We start from the raw sequence: 26,140 nt of genomic DNA, 5'->3' as shown, positions 1-26,140 counted from the left end.
TAAAGTATCTTTTAAGAATAACTACGACTGAGACAATCATCCACTGTTTAATACCGCTTTACCAGGAAATCCATAAAATGACTCATATTTGTATAAAATAATAATAACAAAATTATTTATTTAATATGCTTTCAATGCTCATTGATCCTTTCCCGAAAAAAGTGGAGGGGGTGAGTGTAAACGATCAAAGAACCTTTAAAAAATACGAAAATATATCTGGTAATATGAAATATTATGTATTACGTTATAACATATAAAGTGTCCCCAATTTTTAATTCACTGAGTTTTAAAGTAGATGAATTTATACACATAAAAATTAAAATATATAAAATGATCTGTCTTCTATTGCAATTCACACGAATAGAATATTTATACTTTCGCAATAGTTCTTTATATATCATGTTATTCCAAAGCGTTCTTTCATTACATTTATGTTGTTACATTAGTGTTTTACTTAAAAGTTGTACTCAAGAATATGTTTGTTCTCTTTTACATACAAACAAGCAGCACGTTGGGGGTAAGGGTTATCCAGTGAACTTATTGTTTGACAACTCGCATATTTGTTTTAAGATATCTATATTCTAAAGAATACATTTAGGTATTTCGCTGTATGTTGTACATAAAAGCACGTTTGAAATATCTAGTGTTTTCCCTAACTTCCTTCTAGGCTCATAAATCTGCTAATAATATTAAACTATTCCGATTCAAATTTTCTCATATTGAAAAAAAAATGTTAACATTTTTTGAGAGAAACGGATACCCTTGTCAATATTTATAACCAATATCTTTTTACGAGGAACATTAATTTAACGCTCTCATGATATCATACGTACAAGCGTATCATTTCCGCTTTCAGTTGTGCCTTTTCCGTTTTTGACTCCTTTCGTGTCGTCAGCGTCAAACATGGACAGCCGTTCTATCTCGAAGAAAAGAAAGGTTTGTTATATTTTCATAATTTATGTCTAATGATTTGTGAAGATATGATGTCCGCTATGATAATTAAAGTTATACGAGAAATATTTTATCCAAAAGCAAATATAAATGACGAATGAAATGAATGCTGTCACGGTGTTTTCGTTCGATACACGTGACCCTACGTCTTATGTCTCAAACATTTTTAATATTGTACTTCCATGGACATTGAAATAATTTATGTACATTATCACATTAAACGAAATATGTTAGTCAACGTTCTTCTTTACATTCGGTTAAATTACGTTTATGTCAATAGACACGTATTTACGGATTAATTTGCAACCTTTTAAAATCGTATTTACCAAATGTAATTATTTATTTGATATCTCTGTTTCTTAGTTTGTCGGAGACGGAGTCTTTAAAGCCGAATTAAACGAGTTTTTAACTCGAGAGCTTTCGGAGGACGGCTATTCAGGGGTAGAGGTGCGTGTTACTCCTCATCGTACAGAGATCATATTGCTGGCGACGCACACGCAGAGCGTTCTCGGAGAAAAGGGTAGGAGAATCAGAGAGTTAACCTCTGTGGTTCAAAAACGATTTAATTTCAAAGAGGCTCAAAACATCGAGTTGTATGCTGAGAAAGTTGCAACTCGTGGTCTCTGCGCTATAGCGCAAGCAGAATCCCTCCGATTCAAGTTAATTGGAGGTTTAGCTGTACGAAGGTTAGTTTAAACATTTATATAAGTTATGTAAACTTCTTGTACATAAATTGTACTATTTCTATACAATTACAAGGGCTTGCTATGGAGTTCTGCGCTTTATTATGGAATCAGGAGCGAAGGGTTGCGAAGTGGTTGTTAGTGGGAAATTGCGTGGACAGAGAGCAAAGTCCATGAAATTTGTTGATGGTTTGATGATCCATTCTGGGGAACCAACCAACGAATACGTAAACACCGCGACACGTCACGTCCTTCTTCGACAAGGTACGTTTGGCAACAAATTAATGATAAAAACAGATTCTAATTTAATTTATTATCTCTTATTAGGTGTACTTGGTATCAAAGTGAAGATTATGCTGCCGTATGATCCTCATGGCAAGACAGGTCCTAAAAAACCTCTCCCAGATTCTGTCTCAATTGTTGAACCAAAGGATGAGGTGTTTCCTTCCCAACCAACATCTGAAGTGAAAGCATCGAAGGATTTGCCACAACCAATGCCACTTGCGGTGTAATTTATATGTAAATGTACATAAACTTTATTGTAAATAGCTATTTTGTATAATTTGTAAATAACTATTTTGTATAATTTGTAAATAACATTCGTTTGTAATAAAATTGTTATAAAGTATCTTTTAAGAATAACTACGACTGAGACAATCATCCACTGTTTAATACCGCTTTACCAGGAAATCCATAAAATGACTCATATTTGTATAAAATAATAATAACAAAATTATTTATTTAATATGCTTTCAATGCTCATTGATCCTTTCCCGAAAAAAGTGGAGGGGGTGAGTGTAAACGATCAAAGAACCTTTAAAAAATACGAAAATATATCTGGTAATATGAAATATTATGTATTACGTTATAACATATAAAGTGTCCCCAATTTTTAATTCACTGAGTTTTAAAGTAGATGAATTTATACACATAAAAATTAAAATATATAAAATGATCTGTCTTCTATTGCAATTCACACGAATAGAATATTTATACTTTCGCAATAGTTCTTTATATATCATGTTATTCCAAAGCGTTCTTTCATTACATTTATGTTGTTACATTAGTGTTTTACTTAAAAGTTGTACTCAAGAATATGTTTGTTCTCTTTTACATACAAACAAGCAGCACGTTGGGGGTAAGGGTTATCCAGTGAACTTATTGTTTGACAACTCGCATATTTGTTTTAAGATATCTATATTCTAAAGAATACATTTAGGTATTTCGCTGTATGTTGTACATAAAAGCACGTTTGAAATATCTAGTGTTTTCCCTAACTTCCTTCTAGGCTCATAAATCTGCTAATAATATTAAACTATTCCGATTCAAATTTTCTCATATTGAAAAAAAAATGTTAACATTTTTTGAGAGAAACGGATACCCTTGTCAATATTTATAACCAATATCTTTTTACGAGGAACATTAATTTAACGCTCTCATGATATCATACGTACAAGCGTATCATTTCCGCTTTCAGTTGTGCCTTTTCCGTTTTTGACTCCTTTCGTGTCGTCAGCGTCAAACATGGACAGCCGTTCTATCTCGAAGAAAAGAAAGGTTTGTTATATTTTCATAATTTATGTCTAATGATTTGTGAAGATATGATGTCCGCTATGATAATTAAAGTTATACGAGAAATATTTTATCCAAAAGCAAATATAAATGACGAATGAAATGAATGCTGTCACGGTGTTTTCGTTCGATACACGTGACCCTACGTCTTATGTCTCAAACATTTTTAATATTGTACTTCCATGGACATTGAAATAATTTATGTACATTATCACATTAAACGAAATATGTTAGTCAACGTTCTTCTTTACATTCGGTTAAATTACGTTTATGTCAATAGACACGTATTTACGGATTAATTTGCAACCTTTTAAAATCGTATTTACCAAATGTAATTATTTATTTGATATCTCTGTTTCTTAGTTTGTCGGAGACGGAGTCTTTAAAGCCGAATTAAACGAGTTTTTAACTCGAGAGCTTTCGGAGGACGGCTATTCAGGGGTAGAGGTGCGTGTTACTCCTCATCGTACAGAGATCATATTGCTGGCGACGCACACGCAGAGCGTTCTCGGAGAAAAGGGTAGGAGAATCAGAGAGTTAACCTCTGTGGTTCAAAAACGATTTAATTTCAAAGAGGCTCAAAACATCGAGTTGTATGCTGAGAAAGTTGCAACTCGTGGTCTCTGCGCTATAGCGCAAGCAGAATCCCTCCGATTCAAGTTAATTGGAGGTTTAGCTGTACGAAGGTTAGTTTAAACATTTATATAAGTTATGTAAACTTCTTGTACATAAATTGTACTATTTCTATACAATTACAAGGGCTTGCTATGGAGTTCTGCGCTTTATTATGGAATCAGGAGCGAAGGGTTGCGAAGTGGTTGTTAGTGGGAAATTGCGTGGACAGAGAGCAAAGTCCATGAAATTTGTTGATGGTTTGATGATCCATTCTGGGGAACCAACCAACGAATACGTAAACACCGCGACACGTCACGTCCTTCTTCGACAAGGTACGTTTGGCAACAAATTAATGATAAAAACAGATTCTAATTTAATTTATTATCTCTTATTAGGTGTACTTGGTATCAAAGTGAAGATTATGCTGCCGTATGATCCTCATGGCAAGACAGGTCCTAAAAAACCTCTCCCAGATTCTGTCTCAATTGTTGAACCAAAGGATGAGGTGTTTCCTTCCCAACCAACATCTGAAGTGAAAGCATCGAAGGATTTGCCACAACCAATGCCACTTGCGGTGTAATTTATATGTAAATGTACATAAACTTTATTGTAAATAGCTATTTTGTATAATTTGTAAATAACTATTTTGTATAATTTGTAAATAACATTCGTTTGTAATAAAATTGTTATAAAGTATCTTTTAAGAATAACTACGACTGAGACAATCATCCACTGTTTAATACCGCTTTACCAGGAAATCCATAGAATGACTCATATTTGTATAAAATAATAATAACAAAATTATTTATTTAATATGCTTTCAATGCTCATTGATCCTTTCCTGAAAAAAGTGGAGGGGGTGAGTGTAAACGATCAAAGAACCTTTAAAAAATACGAAAATATATCTGGTAATATGAAATATTATGTATTACGTTATAACATATAAAGTGTCCCCAATTTTTAATTCACTGAGTTTTAAAGTAGATGAATTTATACACATAAAAATTAAAATATATAAAATGATCTGTCTTCTATTGCAATTCACACGAATAGAATATTTATACTTTCGCAATAGTTCTTTATATATCATGTTATTCCAAAGCGTTCTTTCATTACATTTATGTTGTTACATTAGTGTTTTACTTAAAAGTTGTACTCAAGAATATGTTTGTTCTCTTTTACATACAAACAAGCAGCACGTTGGGGGTAAGGGTTATCCAGTGAACTTATTGTTTGACAACTCGCATATTTGTTTTAAGATATCTATATTCTAAAGAATACATTTAGGTATTTCGCTGTATGTTGTACATAAAAGCACGTTTGAAATATCTAGTGTTTTCCCTAACTTCCTTCTAGGCTCATAAATCTGCTAATAATATTAAACTATTCCGATTCAAATTTTCTCATATTGAAAAAAAAATGTTAACATTTTTTGAGAGAAACGGATACCCTTGTCAATATTTATAACCAATATCTTTTTACGAGGAACATTAATTTAACGCTCTCATGATATCATACGTACAAGCGTATCATTTCCGCTTTCAGTTGTGCCTTTTCCGTTTTTGACTCCTTTCGTGTCGTCAGCGTCAAACATGGACAGCCGTTCTATCTCGAAGAAAAGAAAGGTTTGTTATATTTTCATAATTTATGTCTAATGATTTGTGAAGATATGATGTCCGCTATGATAATTAAAGTTATACGAGAAATATTTTATCCAAAAGCAAATATAAATGACGAATGAAATGAATGCTGTCACGGTGTTTTCGTTCGATACACGTGACCCTACGTCTTATGTCTCAAACATTTTTAATATTATACTTCCATGGACATTGAAATAATTTATGTACATTATCACATTAAACGAAATATGTTAGTCAAAGTTCTACTTTACATTCGGTTAAATTACGTTTATGTCAATAGACACGTACTTACGGATTAATTTGCAACCTTTTAAAATCGTATATACCAAATGTAATTATTTATTTGATATCTCTGTTTCTTAGTTTGTCGGAGACGGAGTCTTCAAAGCCGAATTAAACGAGTTTTTAACTCGAGAACTTTCGGAGGACGGGTATTCAGGGGTAGAGGTACGTGTTACCCCTCATCGTACAGAGATCATATTGCTGGCGACGCACACGCAGAGCGTTCTCGGAGAAAAGGGTAGGAGAATCAGAGAGTTAACCTCTGTGGTTCAAAAACGATTTAATTTCAAAGAGGCTCAAAACATCGAGTTGTATGCTGAGAAAGTTGCAACTCGTGGTCTCTGCGCTATAGCGCAAGCAGAATCCCTCCGATTCAAGTTAATTGGAGGTTTAGCTGTACGAAGGTTAGTTTAAACATTTATATAAGTTATGTAAACTTCTTGTACATAAATTGTACTATTTCTATACAATTACAAGGGCTTGCTATGGAGTTCTGCGCTTTATTATGGAATCAGGAGCGAAGGGTTGCGAAGTGGTTGTTAGTGGGAAATTGCGTGGACAGAGAGCAAAGTCCATGAAATTTGTTGATGGTTTGATGATCCATTCTGGGGAACCAACCAACGAATACGTAAACACCGCGACACGTCACGTCCTTCTTCGACAAGGTACGTTTGGCAACAAATTAATGATAAAAACAGATTCTAATTTAATTTATTATCTCTTATTAGGTGTACTTGGTATCAAAGTGAAGATTATGCTGCCGTATGATCCTCATGGCAAGACAGGTCCTAAAAAACCTCTCCCAGATTCTGTCTCAATTGTTGAACCAAAGGATGAGGTGTTTCCTTCCCAACCAACATCTGAAGTGAAAGCATCGAAGGATTTGCCACAACCAATGCCACTTGCGGTGTAATTTATATGTAAATGTACATAAACTTTATTGTAAATAGCTATTTTGTATAATTTGTAAATAACTATTTTGTATAATTTGTAAATAACATTCGTTTGTAATAAAATTGTTATAAAGTATCTTTTAAGAATAACTACGACTGAGACAATCATCCACTGTTTAATACCGCTTTACCAGGAAATCCATAAAATGACTCATATTTGTATAAAATAATAATAACAAAATTATTTATTTAATATGCTTTCAATGCTCATTGATCCTTTCCCGAAAAAAGTGGAGGGGGTGAGTGTAAACGATCAAAGAACCTTTAAAAAATACGAAAATATATCTGGTAATATGAAATATTATGTATTACGTTATAACATATAAAGTGTCCCCAATTTTTAATTCACTGAGTTTTAAAGTAGATGAATTTATACACATAAAAATTAAAATATATAAAATGATCTGTCTTCTATTGCAATTCACACGAATAGAATATTTATACTTTCGCAATAGTTCTTTATATATCATGTTATTCCAAAGCGTTCTTTCATTACATTTATGTTGTTACATTAGTGTTTTACTTAAAAGTTGTACTCAAGAATATGTTTGTTCTCTTTTACATACAAACAAGCAGCACGTTGGGGGTAAGGGTTATCCAGTGAACTTATTGTTTGACAACTCGCATATTTGTTTTAAGATATCTATATTCTAAAGAATACATTTAGGTATTTCGCTGTATGTTGTACATAAAAGCACGTTTGAAATATCTAGTGTTTTCCCTAACTTCCTTCTAGGCTCATAAATCTGCTAATAATATTAAACTATTCCGATTCAAATTTTCTCATATTGAAAAAAAAATGTTAACATTTTTTGAGAGAAACGGATACCCTTGTCAATATTTATAACCAATATCTTTTTACGAGGAACATTAATTTAACGCTCTCATGATATCATACGTACAAGCGTATCATTTCCGCTTTCAGTTGTGCCTTTTCCGTTTTTGACTCCTTTCGTGTCGTCAGCGTCAAACATGGACAGCCGTTCTATCTCGAAGAAAAGAAAGGTTTGTTATATTTTCATAATTTATGTCTAATGATTTGTGAAGATATGATGTCCGCTATGATAATTAAAGTTATACGAGAAATATTTTATCCAAAAGCAAATATAAATGACGAATGAAATGAATGCTGTCACGGTGTTTTCGTTCGATACACGTGACCCTACGTCTTATGTCTCAAACATTTTTAATATTGTACTTCCATGGACATTGAAATAATTTATGTACATTATCACATTAAACGAAATATGTTAGTCAACGTTCTTCTTTACATTCGGTTAAATTACGTTTATGTCAATAGACACGTATTTACGGATTAATTTGCAACCTTTTAAAATCGTATTTACCAAATGTAATTATTTATTTGATATCTCTGTTTCTTAGTTTGTCGGAGACGGAGTCTTTAAAGCCGAATTAAACGAGTTTTTAACTCGAGAGCTTTCGGAGGACGGCTATTCAGGGGTAGAGGTGCGTGTTACTCCTCATCGTACAGAGATCATATTGCTGGCGACGCACACGCAGAGCGTTCTCGGAGAAAAGGGTAGGAGAATCAGAGAGTTAACCTCTGTGGTTCAAAAACGATTTAATTTCAAAGAGGCTCAAAACATCGAGTTGTATGCTGAGAAAGTTGCAACTCGTGGTCTCTGCGCTATAGCGCAAGCAGAATCCCTCCGATTCAAGTTAATTGGAGGTTTAGCTGTACGAAGGTTAGTTTAAACATTTATATAAGTTATGTAAACTTCTTGTACATAAATTGTACTATTTCTATACAATTACAAGGGCTTGCTATGGAGTTCTGCGCTTTATTATGGAATCAGGAGCGAAGGGTTGCGAAGTGGTTGTTAGTGGGAAATTGCGTGGACAGAGAGCAAAGTCCATGAAATTTGTTGATGGTTTGATGATCCATTCTGGGGAACCAACCAACGAATACGTAAACACCGCGACACGTCACGTCCTTCTTCGACAAGGTACGTTTGGCAACAAATTAATGATAAAAACAGATTCTAATTTAATTTATTATCTCTTATTAGGTGTACTTGGTATCAAAGTGAAGATTATGCTGCCGTATGATCCTCATGGCAAGACAGGTCCTAAAAAACCTCTCCCAGATTCTGTCTCAATTGTTGAACCAAAGGATGAGGTGTTTCCTTCCCAACCAACATCTGAAGTGAAAGCATCGAAGGATTTGCCACAACCAATGCCACTTGCGGTGTAATTTATATGTAAATGTACATAAACTTTATTGTAAATAGCTATTTTGTATAATTTGTAAATAACTATTTTGTATAATTTGTAAATAACATTCGTTTGTAATAAAATTGTTATAAAGTATCTTTTAAGAATAACTACGACTGAGACAATCATCCACTGTTTAATACCGCTTTACCAGGAAATCCATAGAATGACTCATATTTGTATAAAATAATAATAACAAAATTATTTATTTAATATGCTTTCAATGCTCATTGATCCTTTCCCGAAAAAATTGGAGGGGGTGAGTGTAAACGATCAAAGAACCTTTAAAAAATACGAAAATATATCTGGTAATATGAAATATTATGTATTACGTTATAACATATAAAGTGTCCCCAATTTTTAATTCACTGAGTTTTAAAGTAGATGAATTTATACACATAAAAATTAAAATATATAAAATGATCTGTCTTCTATTGCAATTCACACGAATAGAATATTTATACTTTCGCAATAGTTCTTTATATATCATGTTATTCCAAAGCGTTCTTTCATTACATTTATGTTGTTACATTAGTGTTTTACTTAAAAGTTGTACTCAAGAATATGTTTGTTCTCTTTTACATACAAACAAGCAGCACGTTGGGGGTAAGGGTTATCCAGTGAACTTATTGTTTGACAACTCGCATATTTGTTTTAAGATATCTATATTCTAAAGAATACATTTAGGTATTTCGCTGTATGTTGTACATAAAAGCACGTTTGAAATATCTAGTGTTTTCCCTAACTTCCTTCTAGGCTCATAAATCTGCTAATAATATTAAACTATTCCGATTCAAATTTTCTCATATTGAAAAAAAAATGTTAACATTTTTTGAGAGAAACGGATACCCTTGTCAATATTTATAACCAATATCTTTTTACGAGGAACATTAATTTAACGCTCTCATGATATCATACGTACAAGCGTATCATTTCCGCTTTCAGTTGTGCCTTTTCCGTTTTTGACTCCTTTCGTGTCGTCAGCGTCAAACATGGACAGCCGTTCTATCTCGAAGAAAAGAAAGGTTTGTTATATTTTCATAATTTATGTCTAATGATTTGTGAAGATATGATGTCCGCTATGATAATTAAAGTTATACGAGAAATATTTTATCCAAAAGCAAATATAAATGACGAATGAAATGAATGCTGTCACGGTGTTTTCGTTCGATACACGTGACCCTACGTCTTATGTCTCAAACATTTTTAATATTATACTTCCATGGACATTGAAATAATTTATGTACATTATCACATTAAACGAAATATGTTAGTCAAAGTTCTACTTTACATTCGGTTAAATTACGTTTATGTCAATAGACACGTACTTACGGATTAATTTGCAACCTTTTAAAATCGTATATACCAAATGTAATTATTTATTTGATATCTCTGTTTCTTAGTTTGTCGGAGACGGAGTCTTCAAAGCCGAATTAAACGAGTTTTTAACTCGAGAACTTTCGGAGGACGGGTATTCAGGGGTAGAGGTACGTGTTACCCCTCATCGTACAGAGATCATATTGCTGGCGACGCACACGCAGAGCGTTCTCGGAGAAAAGGGTAGGAGAATCAGAGAGTTAACCTCTGTGGTTCAAAAACGATTTAATTTCAAAGAGGCTCAAAACATCGAGTTGTATGCTGAGAAAGTTGCAACTCGTGGTCTCTGCGCTATAGCGCAAGCAGAATCCCTCCGATTCAAGTTAATTGGAGGTTTAGCTGTACGAAGGTTAGTTTAAACATTTATATAAGTTATGTAAACTTCTTGTACATAAATTGTACTATTTCTATACAATTACAAGGGCTTGCTATGGAGTTCTGCGCTTTATTATGGAATCAGGAGCGAAGGGTTGCGAAGTGGTTGTTAGTGGGAAATTGCGTGGACAGAGAGCAAAGTCCATGAAATTTGTTGATGGTTTGATGATCCATTCTGGGGAACCAACCAACGAATACGTAAACACCGCGACACGTCACGTCCTTCTTCGACAAGGTACGTTTGGCAACAAATTAATGATAAAAACAGATTCTAATTTAATTTATTATCTCTTATTAGGTGTACTTGGTATCAAAGTGAAGATTATGCTGCCGTATGATCCTCATGGCAAGACAGGTCCTAAAAAACCTCTCCCAGATTCTGTCTCAATTGTTGAACCAAAGGATGAGGTGTTTCCTTCCCAACCAACATCTGAAGTGAAAGCATCGAAGGATTTGCCACAACCAATGCCACTTGCGGTGTAATTTATATGTAAATGTACATAAACTTTATTGTAAATAGCTATTTTGTATAATTTGTAAATAACTATTTTGTATAATTTGTAAATAACATTCGTTTGTAATAAAATTGTTATAAAGTATCTTTTAAGAATAACTACGACTGAGACAATCATCCACTGTTTAATACCGCTTTACCAGGAAATCCATAGAATGACTCATATTTGTATAAAATAATAATAACAAAATTATTTATTTAATATGCTTTCAATGCTCATTGATCCTTTCCCGAAAAAATTGGAGGGGGTGAGTGTAAACGATCAAAGAACCTTTAAAAAATACGAAAATATATCTGGTAATATGAAATATTATGTATTACGTTATAACATATAAAGTGTCCCCAATTTTTAATTCACTGAGTTTTAAAGTAGATGAATTTATACACATAAAAATTAAAATATATAAAATGATCTGTCTTCTATTGCAATTCACACGAATAGAATATTTATACTTTCGCAATAGTTCTTTATATATCATGTTATTCCAAAGCGTTCTTTCATTACATTTATGTTGTTACATTAGTGTTTTACTTAAAAGTTGTACTCAAGAATATGTTTGTTCTCTTTTACATACAAACAAGCAGCACGTTGGGGGTAAGGGTTATCCAGTGAACTTATTGTTTGACAACTCGCATATTTGTTTTAAGATATCTATATTCTAAAGAATACATTTAGGTATTTCGCTGTATGTTGTACATAAAAGCACGTTTGAAATATCTAGTGTTTTCCCTAACTTCCTTCTAGGCTCATAAATCTGCTAATAATATTAAACTATTCCGATTCAAATTTTCTCATATTGAAAAAAAAATGTTAACATTTTTTGAGAGAAACGGATACCCTTGTCAATATTTATAACCAATATCTTTTTACGAGGAACATTAATTTAACGCTCTCATGATATCATACGTACAAGCGTATCATTTCCGCTTTCAGTTGTGCCTTTTCCGTTTTTGACTCCTTTCGTGTCGTCAGCGTCAAACATGGACAGCCGTTCTATCTCGAAGAAAAGAAAGGTTTGTTATATTTTCATAATTTATGTCTAATGATTTGTGAAGATATGATGTCCGCTATGATAATTAAAGTTATACGAGAAATATTTTATCCAAAAGCAAATATAAATGACGAATGAAATGAATGCTGTCACGGTGTTTTCGTTCGATACACGTGACCCTACGTCTTATGTCTCAAACATTTTTAATATTATACTTCCATGGACATTGAAATAATTTATGTACATTATCACATTAAACGAAATATGTTAGTCAAAGTTCTACTTTACATTCGGTTAAATTACGTTTATGTCAATAGACACGTACTTACGGATTAATTTGCAACCTTTTAAAATCGTATATACCAAATGTAATTATTTATTTGATATCTCTGTTTCTTAGTTTGTCGGAGACGGAGTCTTCAAAGCCGAATTAAACGAGTTTTTAACTCGAGAACTTTCGGAGGACGGGTATTCAGGGGTAGAGGTACGTGTTACCCCTCATCGTACAGAGATCATATTGCTGGCGACGCACACGCAGAGCGTTCTCGGAGAAAAGGGTAGGAGAATCAGAGAGTTAACCTCTGTGGTTCAAAAACGATTTAATTTCAAAGAGGCTCAAAACATCGAGTTGTATGCTGAGAAAGTTGCAACTCGTGGTCTCTGCGCTATAGCGCAAGCAGAATCCCTCCGATTCAAGTTAATTGGAGGTTTAGCTGTACGAAGGTTAGTTTAAACATTTATATAAGTTATGTAAACTTCTTGTACATAAATTGTACTATTTCTATACAATTACAAGGGCTTGCTATGGAGTTCTGCGCTTTATTATGGAATCAGGAGCGAAGGGTTGCGAAGTGGTTGTTAGTGGGAAATTGCGTGGACAGAGAGCAAAGTCCATGAAATTTGTTGATGGTTTGATGATCCATTCTGGGGAACCAACCAACGAATACGTAAACACCGCGACACGTCACGTCCTTCTTCGACAAGGTACGTTTGGCAACAAATTAATGATAAAAACAGATTCTAATTTAATTTATTATCTCTTATTAGGTGTACTTGGTATCAAAGTGAAGATTATGCTGCCGTATGATCCTCATGGCAAGACAGGTCCTAAAAAACCTCTCCCAGATTCTGTCTCAATTGTTGAACCAAAGGATGAGGTGTTTCCTTCCCAACCAACATCTGAAGTGAAAGCATCGAAGGATTTGCCACAACCAATGCCACTTGCGGTGTAATTTATATGTAAATGTACATAAACTTTATTGTAAATAGCTATTTTGTATAATTTGTAAATAACTATTTTGTATAATTTGTAAATAACATTCGTTTGTAATAAAATTGTTATAAAGTATCTTTTAAGAATAACTACGACTGAGACAATCATCCACTGTTTAATACCGCTTTACCAGGAAATCCATAGAATGACTCATATTTGTATAAAATAATAATAACAAAATTATTTATTTAATATGCTTTCAATGCTCATTGATCCTTTCCCGAAAAAATTGGAGGGGGTGAGTGTAAACGATCAAAGAACCTTTAAAAAATACGAAAATATATCTGGTAATATGAAATATTATGTATTACGTTATAACATATAAAGTGTCCCCAATTTTTAATTCACTGAGTTTTAAAGTAGATGAATTTATACACATAAAAATTAAAATATATAAAATGATCTGTCTTCTATTGCAATTCACACGAATAGAATATTTATACTTTCGCAATAGTTCTTTATATATCATGTTATTCCAAAGCGTTCTTTCATTACATTTATGTTGTTACATTAGTGTTTTACTTAAAAGTTGTACTCAAGAATATGTTTGTTCTCTTTTACATACAAACAAGCAGCACGTTGGGGGTAAGGGTTATCCAGTGAACTTATTGTTTGACAACTCGCATATTTGTTTTAAGATATCTATATTCTAAAGAATACATTTAGGTATTTCGCTGTATGTTGTACATAAAAGCACGTTTGAAATATCTAGTGTTTTCCCTAACTTCCTTCTAGGCTCATAAATCTGCTAATAATATTAAACTATTCCGATTCAAATTTTCTCATATTGAAAAAAAAATGTTAACATTTTTTGAGAGAAACGGATACCCTTGTCAATATTTATAACCAATATCTTTTTACGAGGAACATTAATTTAACGCTCTCATGATATCATACGTACAAGCGTATCATTTCCGCTTTCAGTTGTGCCTTTTCCGTTTTTGACTCCTTTCGTGTCGTCAGCGTCAAACATGGACAGCCGTTCTATCTCGAAGAAAAGAAAGGTTTGTTATATTTTCATAATTTATGTCTAATGATTTGTGAAGATATGATGTCCGCTATGATAATTAAAGTTATACGAGAAATATTTTATCCAAAAGCAAATATAAATGACGAATGAAATGAATGCTGTCACGGTGTTTTCGTTCGATACACGTGACCCTACGTCTTATGTCTCAAACATTTTTAATATTATACTTCCATGGACATTGAAATAATTTATGTACATTATCACATTAAACGAAATATGTTAGTCAAAGTTCTACTTTACATTCGGTTAAATTACGTTTATGTCAATAGACACGTACTTACGGATTAATTTGCAACCTTTTAAAATCGTATATACCAAATGTAATTATTTATTTGATATCTCTGTTTCTTAGTTTGTCGGAGACGGAGTCTTCAAAGCCGAATTAAACGAGTTTTTAACTCGAGAACTTTCGGAGGACGGGTATTCAGGGGTAGAGGTACGTGTTACCCCTCATCGTACAGAGATCATATTGCTGGCGACGCACACGCAGAGCGTTCTCGGAGAAAAGGGTAGGAGAATCAGAGAGTTAACCTCTGTGGTTCAAAAACGATTTAATTTCAAAGAGGCTCAAAACATCGAGTTGTATGCTGAGAAAGTTGCAACTCGTGGTCTCTGCGCTATAGCGCAAGCAGAATCCCTCCGATTCAAGTTAATTGGAGGTTTAGCTGTACGAAGGTTAGTTTAAACATTTATATAAGTTATGTAAACTTCTTGTACATAAATTGTACTATTTCTATACAATTACAAGGGCTTGCTATGGAGTTCTGCGCTTTATTATGGAATCAGGAGCGAAGGGTTGCGAAGTGGTTGTTAGTGGGAAATTGCGTGGACAGAGAGCAAAGTCCATGAAATTTGTTGATGGTTTGATGATCCATTCTGGGGAACCAACCAACGAATACGTAAACACCGCGACACGTCACGTCCTTCTTCGACAAGGTACGTTTGGCAACAAATTAATGATAAAAACAGATTCTAATTTAATTTATTATCTCTTATTAGGTGTACTTGGTATCAAAGTGAAGATTATGCTGCCGTATGATCCTCATGGCAAGACAGGTCCTAAAAAACCTCTCCCAGATTCTGTCTCAATTGTTGAACCAAAGGATGAGGTGTTTCCTTCCCAACCAACATCTGAAGTGAAAGCATCGAAGGATTTGCCACAACCAATGCCACTTGCGGTGTAATTTATATGTAAATGTACATAAACTTTATTGTAAATAGCTATTTTGTATAATTTGTAAATAACTATTTTGTATAATTTGTAAATAACATTCGTTTGTAATAAAATTGTTATAAAGTATCTTTTAAGAATAACTACGACTGAGACAATCATCCACTGTTTAATACCGCTTTACCAGGAAATCCATAGAATGACTCATATTTGTATAAAATAATAATAACAAAATTATTTATTTAATATGCTTTCAATGCTCATTGATCCTTTCCCGAAAAAAGTGGAGGGGGTGAGTGTAAACGATCAAAGAACCTTTAAAAAATACGAAAATATATCTGGTAATATGAAATATTATGTATTACGTTATAACATATAAAGTGTCCCCAATTTTTAATTCACTGAGTTTTAAAGTAGATGAATTTATACACATAAAAATTAAAATATATAAAATGATCTGTCTTCTATTGCAATTCACACGAATAGAATATTTATACTTTCGCAATAGTTCTTTATATATCATGTTATTCCAAAGCGTTCTTTCATTACATTTATGTTGTTACATTAGTGTTTTACTTAAAAGTTGTACTCAAGAATATGTTTGTTCTCTTTTACATATAAACAAGCAGCACGTTGGGGGTAAGGGTTATCCAGTGAACTTATTGTTTGACAACTCGCATATTTGTTTTAAGATATCTATATTCTAAAGAATACATTTAGGTATTTCGCTGTATGTTGTACATAAAAGCACGTTTGAAATATCTAGTGTTTTCCCTAACTTCCTTCTAGGCTCATAAATCTGCTAATAATATTAAACTATTCCGATTCAAATTTTCTCATATTGAAAAAAAAATGTTAACATTTTTTGAGAGAAACGGATACCCTTGTCAATATTTATAACCAATATCTTTTTACGAGGAACATTAATTTAACGCTCTCATGATATCATACGTACAAGCGTATCATTTCCGCTTTCAGTTGTGCCTTTTCCGTTTTTGACTCCTTTCGTGTCGTCAGCGTCAAACATGGACAGCCGTTCTATCTCGAAGAAAAGAAAGGTTTGTTATATTTTCATAATTTATGTCTAATGATTTGTGAAGATATGATGTCCGCTATGATAATTAAAGTTATACGAGAAATATTTTATCCAAAAGCAAATATAAATGACGAATGAAATGAATGCTGTCACGGTGTTTTCGTTCGATACACGTGACCCTACGTCTTATGTCTCAAACATTTTTAATATTATACTTCCATGGACATTGAAATAATTTATGTACATTATCACATTAAACGAAATATGTTAGTCAAAGTTCTACTTTACATTCGGTTAAATTACGTTTATGTCAATAGACACGTACTTACGGATTAATTTGCAACCTTTTAAAATCGTATATACCAAATGTAATTATTTATTTGATATCTCTGTTTCTTAGTTTGTCGGAGACGGAGTCTTCAAAGCCGAATTAAACGAGTTTTTAACTCGAGAACTTTCGGAGGACGGGTATTCAGGGGTAGAGGTACGTGTTACCCCTCATCGTACAGAGATCATATTGCTGGCGACGCACACGCAGAGCGTTCTCGGAGAAAAGGGTAGGAGAATCAGAGAGTTAACCTCTGTGGTTCAAAAACGATTTAATTTCAAAGAGGCTCAAAACATCGAGTTGTATGCTGAGAAAGTTGCAACTCGTGGTCTCTGCGCTATAGCGCAAGCAGAATCCCTCCGATTCAAGTTAATTGGAGGTTTAGCTGTACGAAGGTTAGTTTAAACATTTATATAAGTTATGTAAACTTCTTGTACATAAATTGTACTATTTCTATACAATTACAAGGGCTTGCTATGGAGTTCTGCGCTTTATTATGGAATCAGGAGCGAAGGGTTGCGAAGTGGTTGTTAGTGGGAAATTGCGTGGACAGAGAGCAAAGTCCATGAAATTTGTTGATGGTTTGATGATCCATTCTGGGGAACCAACCAACGAATACGTAAACACCGCGACACGTCACGTCCTTCTTCGACAAGGTACGTTTGGCAACAAATTAATGATAAAAACAGATTCTAATTTAATTTATTATCTCTTATTAGGTGTACTTGGTATCAAAGTGAAGATTATGCTGCCGTATGATCCTCATGGCAAGACAGGTCCTAAAAAACCTCTCCCAGATTCTGTCTCAATTGTTGAACCAAAGGATGAGGTGTTTCCTTCCCAACCAACATCTGAAGTGAAAGCATCGAAGGATTTGCCACAACCAATGCCACTTGCGGTGTAATTTATATGTAAATGTACATAAACTTTATTGTAAATAGCTATTTTGTATAATTTGTAAATAACTATTTTGTATAATTTGTAAATAACATTCGTTTGTAATAAAATTGTTATAAAGTATCTTTTAAGAATAACTACGACTGAGACAATCATCCACTGTTTAATACCGCTTTACCAGGAAATCCATAGAATGACTCATATTTGTATAAAATAATAATAACAAAATTATTTATTTAATATGCTTTCAATGCTCATTGATCCTTTCCCGAAAAAAGTGGAGGGGGTGAGTGTAAACGATCAAAGAACCTTTAAAAAATACGAAAATATATCTGGTAATATGAAATATTATGTATTACGTTATAACATATAAAGTGTCCCCAATTTTTAATTCACTGAGTTTTAAAGTAGATGAATTTATACACATAAAAATTAAAATATATAAAATGATCTGTCTTCTATTGCAATTCACACGAATAGAATATTTATACTTTCGCAATAGTTCTTTATATATCATGTTATTCCAAAGCGTTCTTTCATTACATTTATGTTGTTACATTAGTGTTTTACTTAAAAGTTGTACTCAAGAATATGTTTGTTCTCTTTTACATACAAACAAGCAGCACGTTGGGGGTAAGGGTTATCCAGTGAACTTATTGTTTGACAACTCGCATATTTGTTTTAAGATATCTATATTCTAAAGAATACATTTAGGTATTTCGCTGTATGTTGTACATAAAAGCACGTTTGAAATATCTAGTGTTTTCCCTAACTTCCTTCTAGGCTCATAAATCTGCTAATAATATTAAACTATTCCGATTCAAATTTTCTCATATTGAAAAAAAAATGTTAACATTTTTTGAGAGAAACGGATACCCTTGTCAATATTTATAACCAATATCTTTTTACGAGGAACATTAATTTAACGCTCTCATGATATCATACGTACAAGCGTATCATTTCCGCTTTCAGTTGTGCCTTTTCCGTTTTTGACTCCTTTCGTGTCGTCAGCGTCAAACATGGACAGCCGTTCTATCTCGAAGAAAAGAAAGGTTTGTTATATTTTCATAATTTATGTCTAATGATTTGTGAAGATATGATGTCCGCTATGATAATTAAAGTTATACGAGAAATATTTTATCCAAAAGCAAATATAAATGACGAATGAAATGAATGCTGTCACGGTGTTTTCGTTCGATACACGTGACCCTACGTCTTATGTCTCAAACATTTTTAATATTATACTTCCATGGACATTGAAATAATTTATGTACATTATCACATTAAACGAAATATGTTAGTCAAAGTTCTACTTTACATTCGGTTAAATTACGTTTATGTCAATAGACACGTACTTACGGATTAATTTGCAACCTTTTAAAATCGTATATACCAAATGTAATTATTTATTTGATATCTCTGTTTCTTAGTTTGTCGGAGACGGAGTCTTCAAAGCCGAATTAAACGAGTTTTTAACTCGAGAACTTTCGGAGGACGGGTATTCAGGGGTAGAGGTACGTGTTACCCCTCATCGTACAGAGATCATATTGCTGGCGACGCACACGCAGAGCGTTCTCGGAGAAAAGGGTAGGAGAATCAGAGAGTTAACCTCTGTGGTTCAAAAACGATTTAATTTCAAAGAGGCATAAAACATCGAGTTGTATGCTGAGAAAGTTGCAACTCGTGGTCTCTGCGCTATAGCGCAAGCAGAATCTCTCCGATTCAAGTTAATTGGAGGTTTAGCTGTACGAAGGTTAGTTTAAACATTTATATAAGTTATGTAAACTTCTTGTACATAAATTGTACTATTTCTATACAATTACAAGGGCTTGCTATGGAGTTCTGCGCTTTATTATGGAATCTGGTGCGAAGGGTTGCGAAGTGGTTGTTAGTGGCAAATTGCGTGGACAGAGAGCAAAGTCCATGAAATTTGTTGATGGTTTGATGATCCATTCTGGGGAACCAACCAACGAATACGTAAACACCGCGACACGTCACGTCCTTCTTCGACAAGGTACGTTTGGCAACAAATTAATGATAAAAACAGATTCTAATTTAATTTATTATCTCTTATTAGGTGTACTTGGTATCAAAGTGAAGATTATGCTGCCGTATGATCCTCATGGCAAGACAGGTCCTAAAAAACCTCTCCCAGATTCTGTCTCAATTGTTGAACCAAAGGATGAGGTGTTTCCTTCCCAACCAACATCTGAAGTGAAAGCATCGAAGGATTTGCCACAACCAATGCCACTTGCGGTGTAATTTATATGTAAATATTGGAATTTTAAGAACTGAGATATATAATACATGAGATTAAATTTTGAATATATTCACTCAATGGAACACATTGTACTATGCACTCATTTAAATTCTATATGATTTGAAAGTACATAATTGTAATCTTATTGCAGATGGATATTAGGGAGCATGAAATATTAAAAATTCAATTATTATAATTATTTATTTATATACTTATATTGGTTTAGTAAATAAATTCTAAATCTAATTCCTTAATAAACTATATTAAACATATCAAAGAACTTGTTATCATTTATGATGTTCAAAAAGGGGTACAAATATTAATTAAAATTTTTAAATATTTGGTATTTCTCATATTCATTTTAAATAACAGATTATAAGTTTGTTGTTTTTTACATTTGCACTCAATTTGTCATTCAGTTATGTGAAATTATTATTACATGGACCCTAGTACCCTAGGAAATTTGTTTTCATAATTTAATACACCTGTTTTAACTGAAAAATTACTGACGCACAGGAGCCATTTGTTGTGTAAGTGATAATAGACCTTCAATTATTCGTCGCATTATAACTGGCATTGTTGGTTTCCTTGAGACTGAACTTAGTCCATTTCTGATTTCATAGAAAACATTACGGGTGAAAGGATTTCTTTGTGATGCGAGACGGAATTTTAAGAATTGGAAATAAATAAATGGTGTCAATAAACCAGCACGTCCCCTGTAAGAAGTTGCTTTTATAAATTATTTGTATATCTAATTTCAGAAAATTAATAAATGTTAGTACGTACGTAAATACAAGAAGAACTGTGAAAGGTAAGATAATTATCTCAGATAATGCACAAAGTCGTAAAATATTTCGTGATTGAAACTCTACCAGAGATATTAACAGGCGTGCTCCCCACCAACTATTTTGTCCTAAACACTTAATTAAAAAGAACAAAATAACTACTAGTTACCATAATGATGACTGCATCATAGAATTATGTTAGCATGACATGACTCAGCATTGAAAAATGAAACATTTTTACTTACATCAAGCAGTGTAAGAGAACCACTAGCAAAATGCATCAATGCAAATAAAAATATAGGAGTTAACACCACTAATTAATAATTGAGGAAAAATAATTCTATTACATTTTGTGACAAATCTATCTAAGCCAAGAAGTGTCTTACTTTATATCTATTATCATATAAAAAGGATACATGTAACAGGAGCAGTATAGAGGAATATTAAAGAATAAAATAAATAATGGCAGGAATCTTCCATAAATAAATGTTCCAAAAATTGTCGATTCAATTGAACATGTGGTACTCTTTGATGCAGACGTAGTGCACTAGTTGCTGCATTACTCATTAATACTTTATAATAAATATTATAAGAATTACTGAAATATAAAATACAAAATTTAATTTTTTGATTCATATAATAAAATAATTTGTAACAACATACCCAAATATTGGAATGATATAACCAATAGTAAATATAAGAGTGAAAAGTCTTGTAACCCATAATCCAACTTTAATCTTATTATCAATGATGTGTTGCTTCAAAGCAAACCAGCCTTTCTCCATGTGTACTGAAGTATCTTCTGGTGTTGCACTTGCAGTATCTGCCATTCTGTATATTAAAGATAATTTAAACGTTATAATTTCTAAATTCTATATCATTTATATGAAATCTGTGTAGAATATCTTTTTTCACAATTTCATTACATTTAAAATAATTATTGAAAAACATTCAAAAATATGGCAAAATTATGTAAATCGCGTCCTATTTTCTAAAGTGAAAGCAACTTAATTTAAATAAAATGTTAAATATACAATACCTCACATATAGGTTAAAAATTTATTAGTTTTACTATTACTAGGAAAAGTTTTAAATTCTATAAAGTATAAACAAAAGTGAATGCTTTCAGGAAATATTTAATCCAATTTTTTATTAGGTATCAAAATCCTATTTACAAACCATATTTTGTATCAATGAATTATTTTTCAATTGTAATCATTTAAATGGTACTTACTTTGTAATTAAACGTCTGTTCACTAAATAAAAAAATTTCAATTTCTACAAACACTTGCATAAACGTAAATTGCAATGAATACAATAACGTAGTACATCTGCGTAAATTTACTACCTACATATGTATAATTTCCTCAGATATCTTAATAATTACTTTGAGTTTCGAGTTAAAGATTTCTAACTTCTCTGATAGATGGTGTGGATGTGGTTATCCATTGCCTACTGCACTCTACTGGTATTTTATTGAATTATAAGATAATTGGTTTTTGAAGAAAAAGGATACGTTATATAAACGGTGTTTTTGTTTTAACAATCTTTACATTTTAGAAATAATAAACTTTTACCGATGCATTCATTACGTACATTATCTGCAACGTAAATATATATTTATTATTATATTATTATAGCACAAGTAATCATTTATCTTTATTTGTAATTAATTTTGATTTGTAACCACACGTATTGATATTATATGCACTTGTGTCAATAATTCAAAAAAGTTATTGCGATCTATAGATATGTACTTTTAATCAATCCTTATTAATGAAAATGTATTATAGATTTAAGGATATTTTTGAGAATTAGAAGGTTATAAGATATTTTAATTAAAAATGAATATTTTACAACATATTATTCACGGAAACGATGATAAAAAAAAGCATTTGACTCTTATTTATTGGTAAATTCGATTTAAGTAAGGAAATATTATTTGTAAAACGCTTTTTAATAATATTTTAATAAGCAATAACCGTAATATTATAATCGTAAATTGTGATATTACAGTTATCGCTTAAATTAAATAAATATTAAAGTAATACCTAATGAAGATATATTTCCTTTATAATTAATATAAAATTGAAACTAATATTTTTATTGAAAAATCGAATTATATAATGTAATATACACGCTCATGAATACATTTGAAAAATATTCTTCATTTACACTTAACAAATGCAAAGTATACGCGAAAAGTATGAAAGTAACGGTACAAATATTTTTAATCTATATACGGAAGTAGCTCAAGTATAAAGGAACGAAGCAAGGAAATACTCGACTTTTATTTTAATTCGATTCTTTGCTTTACCCGTAATCGTTACTTTAGCACAAGAATTAATTTTTCTTCAAAATTGTAAAAAGAAAATAAATTTTTTTAAATTGCTAAAAGTAAATTTAGAAGAATGCTGCTCATCGGCACGATTTGTACTGTAGTTGCAAGTGGTTTCGTGTATCATAAGTTACGACAAAATCGTCCTTTGATAGTCGAAGAATTATTATGGAACATAAAATATAATTTACTAGCTATCAAAGACATCATAAATACATGGATGAAGGACAAAAGAAATAAAAATGGTAAGTGTTAAATATGTTTGGTGCATTTGTAAAATTTTCTATAGGTTTAAAATTTAGAGTATGACGTGAGTGTAGTATATTGGAATTTATGTCTTTATAGAAAGAAACTGTTGGCAATAAAAATTATAATAATCTATTAACATTATGTAACTAAATGGATTTTTTAGGAAAAAGATAAAAAACTATTAGTTTATATATTAATACAAAGTCGATAAATATTAAAATAATATGAAATATATTAATGAAATGTTTATAATTAATAAGAAATTATGATATTTTGATGTGTATATATATTTCCTTTCCTTTCTCAAGATTGTTCACCTCAACCAGGAAGAGTTGCAATTGTAACAGGAGGGTCTAGGGGGATTGGAGTTGAAGTAGTAAAAATGTTTTTAGAACTTGATATGGAAGTAATAATTGGTAAGTTTAAAAACTAATTAAGTTCCATTTATTTATGAAACTTATTTCTTTCAATATTTTATATAAATTTTAAAATAAAAAATTTTCAGCTTGTAGAACACCTTCTGCAGGTGAGAATGCTATTCTTCAAATTAGAAAATCTGGTGTCAAGAGTGGACAAGCAAAAGTATATAAACTTGATAATACTTCTTTAAAGTCTGTAAAGCAATTTGCTATGGAGATAAAAAGAGACTATAAACAGATTCATGTCTTAATTAATAATGGTAACTTAATTAATAAGTAAATAACATAAATACATAAAAGGTTATTAAATCAAAATTAGTATAATTTTACTATTTGTAGCTGGTGTCATGTTTTGTCCTTATCAAGAAACAATAGATGGCTTTGAAGAACAGTGGTCTGTAAACTATTTATCACATTTTTTATTAACAGCACTACTATTGCCATTATTGAAAATTGGTGGACATTCTGAACGATGTAGTAGAATTGTTAATGTTACTTCCTGTGCTCACCTCTTGGGGGAAGCTAACTTCAATGATGTTAATAACAAGTATTATATTATCATTCTATTTTGCATTTCATATTGTTTCTCTTTTACAATTAATAGATTCATTGATGTAAATTCTGTTCATTAATTAGGAGAAAGTTCCTTACTAAATTTGCATATGCACAAAGCAAACTAGCACAAGAAATATTTACAAAAGGATTACAGCATCTTCTAGAAGAAAAGCAGTATTACATACAAGTTTATTCTGTACATCCTGGATTAGTATATACAGAACTTTTTATACATTCTTATATTTGGAAATTGAAATTACTTACTCAATATTTTTTTAAGGTAAATGTATCCAAATCAAATGCAGTAAAACTTCGAAGCCCGTTTATAGAAACTAGTTTTTATATACCGTCAGTTATATGAACTCGTAACTCAACCTCTATCATTTAAACTACGCTGGAGTGTAGTTTCAATTATACGTACGCGTATTCTGAAGTCAACATATCCGTCTGTTTTGTCTAAACTGACATATAATTTAACACAATTTGTGTTGAAATTGTTGTTCAACTTCTTTTATTGAAACTCATAGCAGTAGCTCTTATTCAAATTCCACTTTGTCCCCCAAGCGGTTTGGATAAACAAAGTTCTACTGTATCATAATTATAATTGGAATAATACATTTTTTTTTAGACTCCCAGACAAGGGGCTACTTCAATTGTCTATGCAGCTGTAAATAAAGCAGTTGAGAATTGTGGTGGTATATATATAGATAATTGTTATCGCAGTGAAGGTCATCCCGATGCTTTGAATTCATCTATACAAAAAGAATTATTTGAATTATCTCTTCAGCAAGTACAGCTAAATAATTTTTTTCAGTATGTATAGTGAAAATTTAAATTATAGATACTAATCTTATTCACTTTGTACTTAAATGAATTTTATAGTATGAAGTAAATAGTAAAGTTACAATTATATATATATAACTGAATAGTATAATAATATTTATTTGGAAGGAATAACTTTTTTTAATGAATGTACATATATTTCTGATTTATTTATTTATGTAGAACATTATTAAGTGAAATTTTGAAACTTTTACAACAAATTTATATGGCAGGAGAGTGTTGCAGATCTTGCCAATTAAAAATAATATGAAGTATACTTTCTATAACATAATTCATTCTGATACTCAATTGCAATATATTTTAATTTACATTATGTATATATTAGATATAAAATGTGAACACATTTCGTATAAAATAAAGTTTTATAAATAAAAAATGCTATAAAACGAAACAAAATCGTTTGTCATTTGTTATAGTACCTTTTAAGTCTATTACTGATCGGTTTGTATAACATACAATATATATTATCTCTATATTTTAGACTACGTTTTAAACAATACACAGATTTAATATTTTTGTTATAAGACATCTTATCGAGTTTTGTTTAATCAAATTAAAAATCAGGCTTCTTATAATTATCTTTTATCTGTACACAAACTGATATGTTTTTATCAAGTATAATTTTATTATAAATTTTTATGCATGTTTTATATTATTTAAAACTATAAATATTATTGCACAGTGGTTGCGAGTAGACAGTAATTTGAAAATCTACTTACAAACTTTATGCTGTTAAAACAACATAATTGTATAAAAATCATAACAAC

The 26,140-nt window shown here is 31.6% G+C and overlaps 11 protein-coding genes across 11 annotated transcripts; 10 read left to right on the top strand and 1 right to left on the bottom strand.

The window, feature by feature from the left end:
- The first annotated feature begins 903 nt into the window (after positions 1 to 903).
- On the top strand, positions 904 to 2,182 carry LOC139988884 (small ribosomal subunit protein uS3-like). Its single transcript, XM_072006669.1, has 3 exons — positions 904 to 936; positions 1,315 to 1,637; positions 1,711 to 2,182. Exons 1-3 carry the CDS (start codon positions 904 to 906, stop codon positions 2,144 to 2,146), a joined length of 792 nt encoding a protein of 263 aa, XP_071862770.1. The 3' UTR covers positions 2,147 to 2,182.
- A 976-nt stretch (positions 2,183 to 3,158) lies between these two features.
- Positions 3,159 to 4,437, top strand: LOC139988883 (small ribosomal subunit protein uS3-like). Its single transcript, XM_072006668.1, has 3 exons — positions 3,159 to 3,191; positions 3,570 to 3,892; positions 3,966 to 4,437. Exons 1-3 carry the CDS (start codon positions 3,159 to 3,161, stop codon positions 4,399 to 4,401), a joined length of 792 nt encoding a protein of 263 aa, XP_071862769.1. The 3' UTR covers positions 4,402 to 4,437.
- Positions 4,438 to 5,378: 941 nt separating this feature from the next.
- LOC139989008 (small ribosomal subunit protein uS3-like) lies at positions 5,379 to 6,692 on the top strand. Its single transcript, XM_072006847.1, has 3 exons — positions 5,379 to 5,446; positions 5,825 to 6,147; positions 6,221 to 6,692. The coding sequence occupies exons 1-3, from the start codon at positions 5,414 to 5,416 to the stop codon at positions 6,654 to 6,656; spliced, it is 792 nt and encodes a 263-aa protein (XP_071862948.1). The 5' UTR covers positions 5,379 to 5,413; the 3' UTR covers positions 6,657 to 6,692.
- A 976-nt stretch (positions 6,693 to 7,668) lies between these two features.
- LOC139988882 (small ribosomal subunit protein uS3-like) lies at positions 7,669 to 8,947 on the top strand. The gene is made up of 3 exons (XM_072006666.1): positions 7,669 to 7,701; positions 8,080 to 8,402; positions 8,476 to 8,947. The coding sequence occupies exons 1-3, from the start codon at positions 7,669 to 7,671 to the stop codon at positions 8,909 to 8,911; spliced, it is 792 nt and encodes a 263-aa protein (XP_071862767.1). The 3' UTR covers positions 8,912 to 8,947.
- A 941-nt stretch (positions 8,948 to 9,888) lies between these two features.
- LOC139988993 (small ribosomal subunit protein uS3-like) lies at positions 9,889 to 11,202 on the top strand. The gene is made up of 3 exons (XM_072006825.1): positions 9,889 to 9,956; positions 10,335 to 10,657; positions 10,731 to 11,202. The coding sequence occupies exons 1-3, from the start codon at positions 9,924 to 9,926 to the stop codon at positions 11,164 to 11,166; spliced, it is 792 nt and encodes a 263-aa protein (XP_071862926.1). The 5' UTR covers positions 9,889 to 9,923; the 3' UTR covers positions 11,167 to 11,202.
- A 941-nt stretch (positions 11,203 to 12,143) lies between these two features.
- On the top strand, positions 12,144 to 13,457 carry LOC139988994 (small ribosomal subunit protein uS3-like). The gene is made up of 3 exons (XM_072006826.1): positions 12,144 to 12,211; positions 12,590 to 12,912; positions 12,986 to 13,457. The coding sequence occupies exons 1-3, from the start codon at positions 12,179 to 12,181 to the stop codon at positions 13,419 to 13,421; spliced, it is 792 nt and encodes a 263-aa protein (XP_071862927.1). The 5' UTR covers positions 12,144 to 12,178; the 3' UTR covers positions 13,422 to 13,457.
- Positions 13,458 to 14,398: 941 nt separating this feature from the next.
- LOC139988980 (small ribosomal subunit protein uS3-like) lies at positions 14,399 to 15,712 on the top strand. Its single transcript, XM_072006816.1, has 3 exons — positions 14,399 to 14,466; positions 14,845 to 15,167; positions 15,241 to 15,712. The coding sequence occupies exons 1-3, from the start codon at positions 14,434 to 14,436 to the stop codon at positions 15,674 to 15,676; spliced, it is 792 nt and encodes a 263-aa protein (XP_071862917.1). The 5' UTR covers positions 14,399 to 14,433; the 3' UTR covers positions 15,677 to 15,712.
- A 941-nt stretch (positions 15,713 to 16,653) lies between these two features.
- LOC139988977 (small ribosomal subunit protein uS3-like) lies at positions 16,654 to 17,967 on the top strand. The gene is made up of 3 exons (XM_072006813.1): positions 16,654 to 16,721; positions 17,100 to 17,422; positions 17,496 to 17,967. Exons 1-3 carry the CDS (start codon positions 16,689 to 16,691, stop codon positions 17,929 to 17,931), a joined length of 792 nt encoding a protein of 263 aa, XP_071862914.1. The 5' UTR covers positions 16,654 to 16,688; the 3' UTR covers positions 17,932 to 17,967.
- Positions 17,968 to 18,902: 935 nt separating this feature from the next.
- LOC139989532 (small ribosomal subunit protein uS3-like) lies at positions 18,903 to 20,196 on the top strand. The gene is made up of 3 exons (XM_074111818.1): positions 18,903 to 18,976; positions 19,355 to 19,677; positions 19,751 to 20,196. Exon 3 carries the CDS (start codon positions 19,779 to 19,781, stop codon positions 20,184 to 20,186), a length of 408 nt encoding a protein of 135 aa, XP_073967919.1. The 5' UTR covers positions 18,903 to 18,976; positions 19,355 to 19,677; positions 19,751 to 19,778; the 3' UTR covers positions 20,187 to 20,196.
- A 311-nt stretch (positions 20,197 to 20,507) lies between these two features.
- Positions 20,508 to 22,350, bottom strand: Kr-h2 (transmembrane protein 33-containing Krueppel homolog 2). Its single transcript, XM_072008009.1, has 6 exons — positions 22,204 to 22,350; positions 21,633 to 21,800; positions 21,386 to 21,567; positions 21,215 to 21,282; positions 20,971 to 21,104; positions 20,508 to 20,900 (listed from the first exon to the last, which is right to left on the bottom strand). The coding sequence occupies exons 2-6, from the start codon at positions 21,797 to 21,799 to the stop codon at positions 20,687 to 20,689; spliced, it is 765 nt and encodes a 254-aa protein (XP_071864110.1). The 5' UTR covers position 21,800; positions 22,204 to 22,350; the 3' UTR covers positions 20,508 to 20,686.
- Positions 22,351 to 22,431: 81 nt separating this feature from the next.
- LOC139989531 (retinol dehydrogenase 12) lies at positions 22,432 to 25,733 on the top strand. Its single transcript, XM_072008008.1, has 7 exons — positions 22,432 to 22,577; positions 23,377 to 23,552; positions 23,865 to 23,972; positions 24,062 to 24,235; positions 24,315 to 24,522; positions 24,612 to 24,810; positions 25,159 to 25,733. The coding sequence occupies exons 1-7, from the start codon at positions 22,549 to 22,551 to the stop codon at positions 25,351 to 25,353; spliced, it is 1,089 nt and encodes a 362-aa protein (XP_071864109.1). The 5' UTR covers positions 22,432 to 22,548; the 3' UTR covers positions 25,354 to 25,733.
- The last annotated feature ends 407 nt before the right edge of the window (positions 25,734 to 26,140 follow it).

Source organism: Bombus fervidus, chromosome 7 (assembly GCF_041682495.2).
Source record: "Bombus fervidus isolate BK054 chromosome 7, iyBomFerv1, whole genome shotgun sequence".
NCBI lineage: Eukaryota > Metazoa > Arthropoda > Insecta > Hymenoptera > Apidae > Bombus > Bombus fervidus.
This window is presented reverse-complemented; position numbering and strand designations above follow the sequence as displayed.

Excerpts from the sequence above, each read along its gene's own strand:
- LOC139989532 (XM_074111818.1), top strand. The coding sequence starts at position 19,779 with ATGGAATCTGGTGCGAAGGGTTGCGAAGTGGTTGTTAGTGGCAAATTG.
- LOC139988993 (XM_072006825.1), top strand. The coding sequence starts at position 9,924 with ATGGACAGCCGTTCTATCTCGAAGAAAAGAAAG. Across the intron at positions 9,957-10,334 it reads CTATCTCGAAGAAAAGAAAG|TTTGTCGGAGACGGAGTCTT; the intron begins GTTTGTTATATT and ends TCTGTTTCTTAG. Across the intron at positions 10,658-10,730 it reads GGAGGTTTAGCTGTACGAAG|GGCTTGCTATGGAGTTCTGC; the intron begins GTTAGTTTAAAC and ends TACAATTACAAG.
- LOC139989008 (XM_072006847.1), top strand. The coding sequence starts at position 5,414 with ATGGACAGCCGTTCTATCTCGAAGAAAAGAAAG. Across the intron at positions 5,447-5,824 it reads CTATCTCGAAGAAAAGAAAG|TTTGTCGGAGACGGAGTCTT; the intron begins GTTTGTTATATT and ends TCTGTTTCTTAG. Across the intron at positions 6,148-6,220 it reads GGAGGTTTAGCTGTACGAAG|GGCTTGCTATGGAGTTCTGC; the intron begins GTTAGTTTAAAC and ends TACAATTACAAG.
- LOC139988994 (XM_072006826.1), top strand. The coding sequence starts at position 12,179 with ATGGACAGCCGTTCTATCTCGAAGAAAAGAAAG. Across the intron at positions 12,212-12,589 it reads CTATCTCGAAGAAAAGAAAG|TTTGTCGGAGACGGAGTCTT; the intron begins GTTTGTTATATT and ends TCTGTTTCTTAG. Across the intron at positions 12,913-12,985 it reads GGAGGTTTAGCTGTACGAAG|GGCTTGCTATGGAGTTCTGC; the intron begins GTTAGTTTAAAC and ends TACAATTACAAG.
- LOC139988883 (XM_072006668.1), top strand. The coding sequence starts at position 3,159 with ATGGACAGCCGTTCTATCTCGAAGAAAAGAAAG. Across the intron at positions 3,192-3,569 it reads CTATCTCGAAGAAAAGAAAG|TTTGTCGGAGACGGAGTCTT; the intron begins GTTTGTTATATT and ends TCTGTTTCTTAG. Across the intron at positions 3,893-3,965 it reads GGAGGTTTAGCTGTACGAAG|GGCTTGCTATGGAGTTCTGC; the intron begins GTTAGTTTAAAC and ends TACAATTACAAG.
- LOC139988884 (XM_072006669.1), top strand. The coding sequence starts at position 904 with ATGGACAGCCGTTCTATCTCGAAGAAAAGAAAG. Across the intron at positions 937-1,314 it reads CTATCTCGAAGAAAAGAAAG|TTTGTCGGAGACGGAGTCTT; the intron begins GTTTGTTATATT and ends TCTGTTTCTTAG. Across the intron at positions 1,638-1,710 it reads GGAGGTTTAGCTGTACGAAG|GGCTTGCTATGGAGTTCTGC; the intron begins GTTAGTTTAAAC and ends TACAATTACAAG.
- Kr-h2 (XM_072008009.1), bottom strand. The coding sequence starts at position 21,799 with ATGGCAGATACTGCAAGTGCAACACCAGAAGATACTTCAGTACACATG. Across the intron at positions 21,105-21,214 it reads GTTCTCTTACACTGCTTGAT|TGTTTAGGACAAAATAGTTG; the intron begins GTAAGTAAAAAT and ends TTTTTAATTAAG. Across the intron at positions 20,901-20,970 it reads ACAGTTCTTCTTGTATTTAC|GGGACGTGCTGGTTTATTGA; the intron begins GTACGTACTAAC and ends AACTTCTTACAG.
- LOC139988977 (XM_072006813.1), top strand. The coding sequence starts at position 16,689 with ATGGACAGCCGTTCTATCTCGAAGAAAAGAAAG. Across the intron at positions 16,722-17,099 it reads CTATCTCGAAGAAAAGAAAG|TTTGTCGGAGACGGAGTCTT; the intron begins GTTTGTTATATT and ends TCTGTTTCTTAG. Across the intron at positions 17,423-17,495 it reads GGAGGTTTAGCTGTACGAAG|GGCTTGCTATGGAGTTCTGC; the intron begins GTTAGTTTAAAC and ends TACAATTACAAG.
- LOC139988980 (XM_072006816.1), top strand. The coding sequence starts at position 14,434 with ATGGACAGCCGTTCTATCTCGAAGAAAAGAAAG. Across the intron at positions 14,467-14,844 it reads CTATCTCGAAGAAAAGAAAG|TTTGTCGGAGACGGAGTCTT; the intron begins GTTTGTTATATT and ends TCTGTTTCTTAG. Across the intron at positions 15,168-15,240 it reads GGAGGTTTAGCTGTACGAAG|GGCTTGCTATGGAGTTCTGC; the intron begins GTTAGTTTAAAC and ends TACAATTACAAG.
- LOC139988882 (XM_072006666.1), top strand. The coding sequence starts at position 7,669 with ATGGACAGCCGTTCTATCTCGAAGAAAAGAAAG. Across the intron at positions 7,702-8,079 it reads CTATCTCGAAGAAAAGAAAG|TTTGTCGGAGACGGAGTCTT; the intron begins GTTTGTTATATT and ends TCTGTTTCTTAG. Across the intron at positions 8,403-8,475 it reads GGAGGTTTAGCTGTACGAAG|GGCTTGCTATGGAGTTCTGC; the intron begins GTTAGTTTAAAC and ends TACAATTACAAG.
- LOC139989531 (XM_072008008.1), top strand. The coding sequence starts at position 22,549 with ATGCATTCATTACGTACATTATCTGCAAC. Across the intron at positions 22,578-23,376 it reads TTACGTACATTATCTGCAAC|AAGAATGCTGCTCATCGGCA; the intron begins GTAAATATATAT and ends AAGTAAATTTAG. Across the intron at positions 23,553-23,864 it reads GGACAAAAGAAATAAAAATG|ATTGTTCACCTCAACCAGGA; the intron begins GTAAGTGTTAAA and ends TCCTTTCTCAAG.